The sequence below is a fragment of the Bufo gargarizans genome, chromosome 1, assembly GCF_014858855.1.
Source record: "Bufo gargarizans isolate SCDJY-AF-19 chromosome 1, ASM1485885v1, whole genome shotgun sequence".
Taxonomy (NCBI): Eukaryota; Metazoa; Chordata; class Amphibia; order Anura; family Bufonidae; genus Bufo; species Bufo gargarizans.
Window position 1 is genome coordinate 595366277 of NC_058080.1, and position 12629 is coordinate 595378905.

Here is a 12629-nt window from a genome sequence, read left to right on the forward strand (position 1 = left end):
TTAGCCAAACAGTAGTTTACGACCACATTTGGGGTGTTTTTGCAAACTACAGAATCAGGGCAACCCATTTTGAGTTTTGTTTGGCAGTTAACCCTTGTTTTACTCCTGGAAAAAACTGATTATATTGGAAAATTTTCCAAAAAATAGAAATTTCTAAATTGTTTCTCCATCTGCCATTAACTCTTGTGGAACAGCTAAAGGGTTAACAAAGTTTGTAAACCCAGTTTTGAATACCTTGAGGGGTGTACTTTCTTAGATGGAGTCACTTTTTTGAAATTTCTATTCTAGGGGTGCAACAGGGGGCTTCAAATGGGACATGGTATAAACAAAACCAGTCCTGCAAAATCTGCCTTCCAAAACTCATATGGTGTTCCCCTCCTTCTATGTGCTACTGTTCGGCCAAACAGTAGTTTACGACCACATATGGGGTGTTTTTGCAAACTACAGAATCAGGGCAACCCATTTTGAGTGTTGTTTGGCAGTTAACCCTTGTTTTACTCCTGGAAAAAATTGATTATATTGGAAAATTTTCCAAAAAATTGAAATTTCTAAATTGTTTCTCCATCTGCCATTAACTCTTGTGGAACACCTAAAGGGTTAACAAAGTTTGTAAACCCAGTTTTGAATACCTTGAGGGGTGTACTTTCTTAGATGGAGTCACTTTTTTGAAATTTCTATTCTAGGGGTGCAACAGGGGGCTTCAAATGGGACATGGTATAAACAAAACCAGTCCAGCAAAATCTGCCTTCCAAAACCCATATGGTGTTCCCCTCCTTCTATGTGCTCCCGTTCGGCCAAATAGTAGTTTACGACCACATATGGGGTGTTTCTGTAAACTACAGAATCAGGGCAACCCATTTTGAGTGTTGTTTGGCAGTTAACCCTTGTTTTACTCCTGGAAAAAATTGATTATATTGGAAAATTTTCCAAAAAATAGAAATTTCAAAATTGTTTCTCCATCTGCCATTAACTCTTGTGGAACACCTAAAGGGTTAACAAAGTTTGTAAACCCAGTTTTGAATACCTTGAGGGGTGTACTTTCTTAGATGGAGTCACTTTTTTGAAATTTCTATTCTAGGGGTGCAACAGGGGGCTTCAAATGGGACATGGTATAAACAAAACCAGTCCTGCAAAATCTGCCTTCCAAATCCCATATGGTGTTCCCCTCCTTCTATGTGCTACCGTTCGGCCAAACAGTAGTTTACGACCACATATGGGGTGTTTCTGCAAACTACAGAATCAGGGCAACCCATTTTGAGTGTTGTTTGGCAGTTAACCCTTGTTTTACTCCTGGAAAAAATTTATTATATTGGAAAATTTTCCAAAAAATAGAAATTTCAAAATTGTTTCTCCATCTGCCATCAACTCTTGTGGAAGACCTAAAGGGTTAATAAAGTTTGAAAAAACAGTTTTGAATACCTTGAGGGGTGTAGTTTCTAGAATGGGGTCAGTTTTGGGAGGTTTCTATTATCTAAGCCTCACAATATGACTGCAAACCTGAACTGGTCCATAAAAAGTGGGATTTTGAAGATTTCTCAAAAATTTCAAAATTTGCTTCTAAACTTCTAAGCCTTGTAACATCCCCAAAAAATAAAATATCATTCCCAAAATGCTACAAACATGAAGTAGACATATGGGGAATGTAAAGTCATCACAATTTTTGGGGGTATTACTATGTATTACAGAAGTAGAGAAACTGAAACTTTGAAATTTGCTAATTTTTCAAAATTTTTGGTACAAAAAAGTATTTTTTTATGCAAAAAAATTAACTTTTTTGACCCAATTTTAGCAGTGTCATGAAGTACAATATGTGACAAAAAAACAATCTCAGAACGGCCTGGGTAAGTCGAAGCGTTTTAAAGTTATGAGCACTTAAAGTGACACTGGTCAGGTTTGCAAAAAATGGCCTGGTCCTGAAGGTGAAAATGAGCCTGGTCCTTAAGGGGTTAAATAATAGATAGTAAATAATACTAAATAATGGCTGACAAGTAGAGTTTATAGTCAATGAAGCCCATTGATTTGATATATAACGATCGTCACAATGTTCATCCAGCCTCCTAGAGGCCCTTTCGTCATTGTTAGTGGCCAAAGAGTGCCCCCTGTGGTGGTGGAGCCAAACAGCAGCATAATCTATGTCCCTGCCAGATGCATCAACTCCTTTGGGGCTGGTGTACAATGAGGTGGGGTAATTCCGCCTATAGTAAATGAATTTTCTACTGGTATGGCAAAGATGATGGCAACTATTGCAGTTGTTATGGCAATACTTGTAGGGTGTTGAAGAAAGCCCATCTGGTTTGTAAGTGTCTACATCACATTTGGACTTAAATAAATAATAGTAGTAAAGCAACAAAAAGAAATAAGAAAACCAGACACTATTCCATCGAGATGATCCTGATAAAGTGTTGCTTGTATCCCGTAGAGGTAATGTCTGAAAATAGATATGTGAACCCATGAGAATCAATCGCACACATGTCACTTCACCTATCCAGAGCTAAGATGTATTACATGGATACAACAGAAGCATAAAGAGTATAAGCAGGATTCTCTATCTAATCTAAAAGGTGATCTAACATATTGCCAGATTGAATTCTGCCTTGAGACCATTCGTTTTAAGCGTCTGTAATCTATAAATGCACTGCAGGTCCCAATGTCGTAGGAAAAGGTGACAAAGCTATATCATATGATAATCAGTAGTACACATGTAGGTAATTAATATCTAAATTAAACATGCTAAATTAAAAATACCTTTAATTTTGTAAAATGGGTAATAGGCCGAAACAGCTCTAGTGTGAATCACTTACACAGACGAATACCGTGCCAGATACTCCCACAGAAGAACAAAAAATAATAAAGTTTTTTCCAACCAAGGATCAAAATGCAAGGGGAGATGAACAAGCAATGCTGGTAGGGGTACATGGGTTATTGATGTAAAAGGGTTTAAGAATCTGTCCTTAGTTATGACCCTATGACTTACTCAGCCCAGGGACACCTCCTAATGGTGGGGGTGCCCTGTCCCCGCACCTAGATCTATTGCACCCCTAAATTTGCCCTAAATCCAATACCATAAGTTAAACTAGTAAGGTAGTCACTAGGGGTGCTTATGGAGGGATACTAGAAATATAATGATATATAGAAACACATAAACCCCAGGGGTTAAAATATAATAGGATAGTGCTAAAATTGAAAACAATAAAAAGTTATTTATATTCTACAATAATAAAAGGCTATATGCCTACTAATTTATTAGTTTCATTGAGGATAGGAGTGGATCCCATATGCACAGCATCCATTCAGCTTAATGTCTACACATGCATACTCTGACACCCTGAGACTAGTGAATATGTATCTTCATCCACCCTGCTCACTTGTATCAGCGGCAGTGTGGCACCCTTTTTCTGCTGATAAAGGCTAGAAATCGACTGTGCTAATAGACATACAGACAGCTCTCCGCCCACACTTGCATACTGTAACGTATCGGGTCCAGCGAACAAACTGTATCACCACTCGCTCACTTACATCAGCGGCAATGTGGTAGACTATCTAGTCTATTATACTAGAGCAAACACTCCCTCTCACTTGTCCTCATCTCATGATAAGGCTACCACCGTTTCTAATCTCTCCTATAGCTGGACGCTTTTCATTGCTGGACCATGCCAGCAATTCATCAGGAGTAGCAAAGAGAAGAAACAAGATGCAAAAGTATCAGCTAAGATATCGTGAATGCAGCAGCGTGTAGCCACTGGCACTGTGACGGACGTTTTTTTTTTCAATTTTAGCGCTATCCTATCATAAGTTAACCACTATATCCCTACGAATCTGAACAGAAACGTATAGCCTCTATGGAACTACATTTTACAACTCTTTGTGAATATCACAAAATACATAGAACACCGCGTGGTATGTGCTCACACAGTTACATCCCAATCTATTCACCATGGATCTGGACTTTTCTTTAAGATTCACGTAGATCACAAACAAGTATGCATTCAACATAATTTTGTTGAATATTGAATTTTTACAGAAAGATTTATCTACAGTTAAACTAAAGCATCTTGACATTGAGAACACTTTAAAGGGTTTGTTTCACCGGAAGAATGGGAAACATATGCCACTAATTGTGCGATTTACCTTGAACAAACTACTAAAAGACAGAAATAGACGCGATACAGTATACGACAAAGACTTAAAGGGAACCTGTCACCAGGATTTGGGGTATAGAACTGAGGACATGGGTTGCTAGATGGCCACTAGCACAGCCACAATATTCAGTCCCCATAGCTCTGTGTGCTTTTATTGTGTAAAAAAAAACGATTTGATACAAATGCAAATGAACATAAAAGAGTCATATCTTACTTGTGTGACCAGAAAAGAGTCATATTTTCAAGCTCTGACTCATCTCAGGTTAATTTGCATATGTATCAAATCGGTTTTTATACACAATAAAAGCACACAGAGCTATGGGGACTGGGTATTGTGGATGTGCTAGTGGCCATCTAGCAACCTATGTCCTCAGCTCTATACCCAAAATCCTGGTGACAGGTTCCCTTTAAGGATCTCCCCATACCTAAACACTTTACTGAGATGGGCCATAGAGAGAAGGACCTCAGATACATGATTATTGACCATGTTCCACCACTTAAACGTGGAGGAAACAGAGAACGAATGCTACAACGTAGGGAACTGCAGTGCATTCATAGATTACAGATGCTTAAACTGAATGGTCTCAACATAGAATTCAATCTGGGAACATGTCAGATCACCTGATAGAGAATCCTGCTTATACTCTTTATGCTACTGTTGTATCCATGTAATACATCTAGCTCTAGGTGAAGTGACATGTGTGTGATTATGATTCTCATAGGTTCACTTATCTATTTTCAGATATTACCTATACCTATACCGTTTTTCTTATTTCTTTTTGTTGATTTACTATTATTATTTATAAGTCAAAATGTGATGTAGACACCTTCAAATGGGGTGGGCTTTCTTCAACTCCCTACAAGTATTGCCACAACAACTGAAATAGTTGCCATCCTCTTTGCTATACCAGTAGAAAATTGATTTACTATAGGTAGATTACCCCACCTCATGACTTTTACTTTACGTTGCCATGATAATGTAAACTAGCCCCAAAGGAGTTGATGCAGCCATCAGGGACATTATGATTATGATTATGAGATGATGCTGCTGTTTGGCTGCACCACCACAGGGGGCACTCTTTGTCCACTGACAATGATGAAAGGGCCTCTAGGAGGCTGGATGAACATTGTGGTGATCGTTATATGTCAAATCAATGGGCTTCATTGACTATAAACCCTTCTTGTCATCCATTATTTAGTATTATTTACTATTATCTATTATTTAATATCCCCTCTATTAATGTGCTAATAAGCCATCACCTTATCAGACCCACGCATGCGCAGACAGCCAACGCTGTACACACCAAGTGTGGTCAGTGAGGCATCTGTACTCATTTGCATTCCGACACTATGCTCTGACCAACTAGCAGTAAAGTACATTGAGAGGACTCAAAAAGGATACTTCTCAATGCATTTTAATGATGGTTTGTGGGGGCACAGCATCGGAATGCAAGTGAGTATGAGGATACAAATTATACAACCATTACACTATACAACACTTACTCTAGTTTTGGGGGTGCTTTGAAGCTGAAAGATTCCCTTTCACTGACCGCTCTGACCTTGGACTAGTTTTGCAGATTTGCATGAACTCTGCCTGCTTTGACCTTAGCCTGTTTCCTGACTATGAGTATTGTCAGACTTGGTGTCTCTGACTCTTGTGGGTCATCTACTAACCACACAGGACTATTCCAAGAGGTAGGTTCCACACCCACTGCCTATAACTGCTGCCAAATAAAAACTGTTATTTATGTATTGTTATCAATTAACAAAATGCAAAGTGAATGAACAAAAGAGAAATCTAAATCAAATCAATATCTGGCCAATGGAATATTAATGGAATATATAGCCATTTAGGGGAGAGGGGAGGAAACAATCCTGTCCTTTGACATGGGGCATCATGATTTCTCTGTATGCCTCTGCTAGTACCCCCACTGATCACAAGAACAAGGGTCCCATGTCCCCTATTCCTACTCACTGTGGCTATCTTCATTATTCCCATACACTCTGTATGGACCAGCAGGGCACATGATCAAAACGCTGCTCCACTCAAAGTCCTTCTCACTGTGTTCATACAGCAAGGAGGAATCATGGGCATCTGACATATGTTCTCATGAGTGGTGGAGGCCCCAGTGATGGGGCCTCCATGATCATCAATTTTGTGGATAACTAATTAAATGTCAATTATGGGAAACTCCCTTTAGAGTATTCTCTGGGTATTCTTAGTTATAACCAGCATTTTTAGTAATCTTCAAATGTTGGTCTGGTTTTTCTTAAAAACGACAAACATAGCATTGATACGATAAAAAAAAAACTCAAGCTAATTTCAGAGTGGCTTTCTTATTCCTTGAGTAGATGATTATTCAGCATATGTTTTATACAACAATCTTTACAGACATTTTTATGTACTGTACCTGCATTTCTTGACAAAAAGAAGCTGTAGGTCCAAACAAAATCTGACATTGTTCATCTGCTGTATACGTCATGCCTGGCAGCTTGGAGGGAATAATCACAGAGCTGATGCTTTGGGGATTTGTCTGCAGCAAACAGTTACTGGCTTTTGACCTGGCAAGATACACAGAGTTTTAATATGTGGAACAAAAAGACGTGCTTATGCCTAAACTGCTATAAACATTGGACAGCTCTTGCAGGTTTCTAGGGTTAGTTCCAGGTCTACAAGATGAATCCATACCTACCAATTTTTAAAGAAAGGAAAGAGAAACAAAGTTTGCACACCACAGCAAGATTTATGTGTGAAGTCTCACTTCTAATCCCACGATTCCCACCCATACACAACCAATCCTTTCTGCCTCTGCATACTTTAAGTGTCCTCTTTGTGTGACAGACACACTGTAATAGTGCCCCCACACAGTGTGTATGCTTCCTTTGTGCCAACCTCTCCCCAACCACCTGCCTCTGATTGACAGATTTTTCTTCCATATGAATCAGCAGCAGGTGAGTGGGGAAAGCCATGAGCTTATTTATGACTCCTTAATGCTAAAGCACAGTAGATATGCCCCCTGAGGGCCCTCTCACTATGGTGTGCTTTCTTAGCATCCCCTTACAATAGTGCTGTCCCCATAGTGCCTTTTCACAATAGTGTTGCCCCTTTAGTGCCTTCACAATAACGTTGTCCCTTTAGTCCCCCTAATAATAGTGTTGCCACCTCAGTGACTCTCTCACAAGAGTGATACCCCTGTAGTTTCAACAAATAAAAAAATAAATTAAAAAAACATACTTACCAAGTCTCTCTTCCCCCGATTAATGATGTCACTGCAATGCTCTAGCCTGGGAGTCAAAGCGTGGGTGATTGAATGGTGGAGAACTGAGCAGGCAGCTGAATGCTGAGGCTCCCTGTTTTACAATTGTATTCAACTGCATCTGTATCCTCAGGACATAGCAGCCGACATAGGGATAGCCGCTGAAAACCAAGAGTGTCTAATTCTCTCTCTCTATCTATCTATCTATCTATCTACTAAGGTTTATATCCTTTATCAAATATGCCTTGGAAGTGCCCCATTCCTGCTGTATGAAATGCCACAGATGCCCTTAAGTTTGGAAGAGTTGTGCTACCATTAAATTCAGCATGGAAAACTTAGTTAGCTTTGTAATTTACCTTCTGTTAAAAAAATGCTCCAGTTGTGAGATATTCTCCTTACTTCACTATAATGGCACCACGTCGTGTTTAATCCATAAAGTAACATGTGTAATCCACACGTGATGGCACATGTTCAGTTCCAGCCTTCAATTGCCCCCAGCTCTATCTATTGTTAGAAGCTGTGACAGTTACAAAAAAAGATCTATGACACAACCCCTGGGTAAGGACATGCCCCCTGAGCAAAGAGAGAGAGAGGGGGAGAGGGAGAGAGGTGTAGCAGAAAGGGCACACCCTTTGAGCTTCCAGCCTTTTTTCATTATTTGTGGCATAACCCCTTTAAAGCTTTTGACCACCATGAATATTATTCGACAATAGATGGCCTGGCATTTCAGGCCTTTGAGCACCACATATGTTAATAGTTGTATAGTAGCTATAGTTAAACATTTGTGGGGTTTTGCTCTGGTAGATAGTGATGAGCGGCAGGGGCTATATTCGAATTTGCGACATTTCATGAATATTTTGTAGAATATTTGTCATATATTCGCAAATTCGAGAATTCGGGATTATTTTATGTAATGCGAAATATTGGCAATGTAAAAATCGCATAATGCGAATTCGTAAGGCAAAATACAGGCGTGGGTCACTTTGGGTACATTTTTCAAGCTGCTAGAAGTTTCATGAGTTTCTACTGAGACTGGAGAAAATGGTTGGCACGGCAGAACATTACAATAGCTTTATATGCAGATAGAGTCAAGTGCTCCAAAATATTCGCAATAGCGCTAATCGGCAGTGATTAGAATATTGTTTCGCACTATGTGCAACTTTACATTTTAGCAGGTCTGACTACAGATTACTGGTTGGTGCACTTATTGTTGTGAACTTGACATTGATTCCTTCTCATTGGCCCACAAGCAAGAAGCAGAGAGGAATCATGTGTTCAGATGGAAAAAAAATGCTGAATATTCGATAAAACAAATATATAGCACTATATTCTAAATATTTGCGAATTCTAAAAATTTGCTATTCGAATATTCGCGCTCAACACTACTGGTAGATAGGGTAAGCGGGCGCAGTACAGAGGCAAAATACAAGTTCTTAACTCAAAACATCAGTGTTTATTCACACTTGAGGCAATTGCACAAAACAGCACGTAACTTTACAGTCTTGGTGTTAATTCACACACAATGGAAAGTTCATATAACACAAGTTACCTTGCTGGCAGTTCTGCCTCCAGTAGTCCACAGCAGGCTTTAAGGGGCCTGTTTCCCCAGCATGCAGCTCTCAGCCCTCCAATCTGGCACAAAGCCTCAGATCCCAAAAACAGAGACATCTCTGCTGAGCCCAGCTGCCTATTTAAGGACAGCCAGGTGCTGCCAAAACCCTGGTATTTTACCTCACCTGGCTGGAAACCAGCCCAGTCGCACATGCAGGGAGGAAAATACCTGCCTTGACAGACACAACCCCTCACTGTGTCACACATTGTATAACATTGTTATTAAATAACTTTATCTATGGAATTTGTTACTATGGGTATTTTTGAGCACTGTATTGTATCAGTATTATTTAGGCAAATGTTCTGGCCAACGCATGGCACTGTTATTTTGGCACTATACCATATAGTGCCTCTAAGTAGGCACTCAACATAGGACACATAAGGGCAGCACTATTATATATCCTGTGATAAAGTCTTAATAGAGGTTGTGCATCTTGGGGTGGGGGCAGGGGTAGTTGGAAATTCCACTCCTCTTGGGCACACCTGCGAAGGGAAGCATAGTTAACCTGCTTCCCAGCACTGGCTCTGCACTCCTTCACTCCCCAGCTGTTTTGACACAGCTGCAGCTAATCACTTCCCGCTGTGGTGACCTGCTCCTCTTGTATCATGTAAAGTGGTTACGATTGGCTGCAGCAGTTTACATCTGGGAATGCAGTGGAGCACCCAAGGCCAGGGAGTGAAGGAGCAGGGAGCCAGCGCCAGGACTTTTCTTATGTTTTTGATACGGACACCCAAATATTCACTGAACAAAAACAAACGCAACACTTTCGGTTTTGCTCCCATTTTGCATGAGCTGAACTCAAAGATCTGAAACATTTTCTACATACACAAAAGACCCATTACTCTCAAATATTGTTCACAAATCTAAAATCTGTGCTAGTCTAAATCTGTGCTAGTGAGCACTTCTCCTTTGCCAAGATAATCCATCCCACCTCACACACCTCAGGTGTGGCATATCAAGGTGCTGATTAGACAGCATGAATATTGCACAGGTGTGCCTTAGACTGCCCACAATAAAAGACCACTCTGAAATGTGCACAGTTTTGCCTTACTGGGGGGGGGTCAGAAAACCAGTCAGTATCTGGTGTGGTCACCATTTGCCTCATGCAGTGCAACACATCTCGTCGCATAGCGTTGATCAGGTTGTTGAATGTTGGTCCCCTCCTCTTTAATAGCTGTACAAAGTTGCAGAATATTGGCAGGAACTGGAACACTCTGTCATATATGCCGATCCAGAGCATCCCAAACATGCTCAATGGGTGACATGTCCTGTGAGTATGCTGGCCATGCAAGAACTGGGATTTTTTTCAGCTTCCAGGAATTGTGTACAGATCCTTGCAATATGGGGCTGTGCATTATCATACTGCAACATGAGGTGATGGTAGTGGATGAATGGCACAACAATGGGCCTCAGGATCTCATCACGGTATCTCTTTGCATTCAAAATGCCATAAATAAAATGCACCTGTGTTCATTGTTCATAACATACACCTGCTGATACCATAACCCCACCGCCACCATGGGCAACTCGATCCACAAAGTTGACATCAGCAAACCGCTCACCCACACGACACCACACACGCTGTCTGCCATCTGCCCTGAACAGTGAAAAACGTGATTCATTCATGAACAGAACGCCTCTCCAACGTGCCAGACGCCATTGAATGTGAGCATTTGCCCACTCAAGTCGGTTATGACGACAAACTGCAGTCAGGTCCAGACCCCGATGAGGACGATGCTCATCTAGCTTCCCTGAGATGGTTTATGACAGTTTGTGCAGAAATTCTTTGGTTATGCAAACCGATTGTTGCTCCAGCTGTCCGGGTGGCTGATCTCAGATGATCATGGAGGTGAACATGCTGGATGGAGAGGTCCTAGGCTGGTGTGGTTACACGTGGTCTGCGGTTGTGAAGCCGGTTGGATGTACTGCCAAATTCTCTGAATCAGCTTTGGTGGAGACTGCTTATGGTAGAGAAATGAACATTCATTGCACGGGCAACAGCTCTGGTAGACATTCCTTCAGTCAGCATGCCAATTGCACGCTCCCTCAAATGTTGCAACATCTGTGGCATTGTGCTATGTGATGAAATTGCACATTTCAGAGTGGCCTTTTACTGTGGGTAGTCTAAGGCACACCTGTGCAATTTTCATGCTGTCTAATCAGCACCTTGATATGCCACACCTGTGAGGTGGGATGGATTATCTCGGCAAAGGAGAAGTGCTCACTAACACAGATTTAGACAGAGTTGTGAACAATATTTGAGAGTAATGGGTCTTCTTTTATGGATGTAGAAAATGTTTCAGATCTTTGCATTCAGCTCGTGCAAAATGGGAGCAAAACCGAAAGTGTTGCATTTATATTTTTGTTCAGTGTATAAACAACATGAAATATTCTGTATTACAATTAGCAAATATTTGCACAGTATTGATATTTTTGCTGCTCATAGTAGTTTTTAGTGTAGTATGTAACTGGCGACTGGAAATAAAATGGTTTTCTAAGTCATTTGTGTTGTCGTGACTTATTAGTTTGCCATTTGTTTTAGATTGTACAGTATAAGGCAATCTAATAATGCGTGAAGGACACCTAATAGGTAATAGTCTTACAATTACTAATGTTATATTTCATATGCACTGTGCTGAGATAATTAATTATATGTTTTTATGACACAGTCAGTTACATTACTCATTACTCTGACTCTATAATAACATTTCTCAGTAAATGGACAGCCTTTCGACCGCAGCATACCACACAATGTTTCATAATAAGTTCATGAAAAAAAAGTAATTACCTAAGGAATTTTTCAAGGTCTTCTCGGCTACATCTGGACCATGAAACATCGCCAAGATTCTGCCCCTTGATCCATTCTCCTGACATAATATGAAGACCATCTGCACAGGACGGGTGATCATTGTCATGGTTTATACCCATGCTGATTTCATAATATGCAAGAAAAAAGAAAATTGAAAAATGAATACAAAACCAGACCTTTCTTCTTTATGGTTATTAGATGTGGGCCTCTATAAAGTATTTTATACAAGATAAGCGCTGGAAAAGTTAAAGTAAATGTAGTTTATTTTAATATAGTGTAGGGACAGAGATTTTGTAATATATCTTATTAGGAAAAGATTTTTCTTTGTCCTAGAAAACATGGTATAAAGAGTCTCCTTAGCAAAGCTCTAACCGAGTGTTGCTAAGAGAGTCTGTTTTCAGCGTGTGTAAAAGTCTGATAGGCAGGATGATGGGCAGTGATAGTTGGGGCACTTGTACATAGTCAGGGTCTGGAGTAGTGAAAAGAAGCAAGCTGGAAGCCTCTGTATGTTACACATAGGCATCTTCAGTGCTCAGTAGAACTGAAGACTGAAGACAGACTCTACTTAGCAATGCTCAGTTAGAGCTTTGCTAGGAAGGCACTTTACCAGTGGCGTGCTATGGGGGGGAGGTCGGCACCTGGTGGCCGCTGTCAGAAGCAATGAGTGCTTCCATCAATACAGTATAGTATATACAGTACAGACCAAAAGTTTGAACACACCTTCTCATTCTAAGAGTTTTCTTTATTTTCATGACTATGAAAATTGTAGATTCACACTGAAGGCATCAAAACTATGAATTAACACATGTGGA

General features: G+C 40.3%; 1 protein-coding gene across 1 annotated transcript in view; it reads right to left on the reverse strand.

Annotated features, from left to right (window-relative positions):
• ADAMTS19 (ADAM metallopeptidase with thrombospondin type 1 motif 19) overlaps positions 1 to 12629 on the reverse strand; it is a 355301-nt gene that overhangs the window by 174646 nt on the left and 168026 nt on the right. The window contains exons 9-10 of the mRNA XM_044291002.1: positions 11797 to 11937; positions 6551 to 6701 (exon numbers count right to left, since the gene is read on the reverse strand). Of these exons, the coding sequence (XP_044146937.1) occupies positions 6551 to 6701; positions 11797 to 11937 (292 nt within the window). The remainder of the gene's footprint in view (positions 1 to 6550; positions 6702 to 11796; positions 11938 to 12629) is intronic.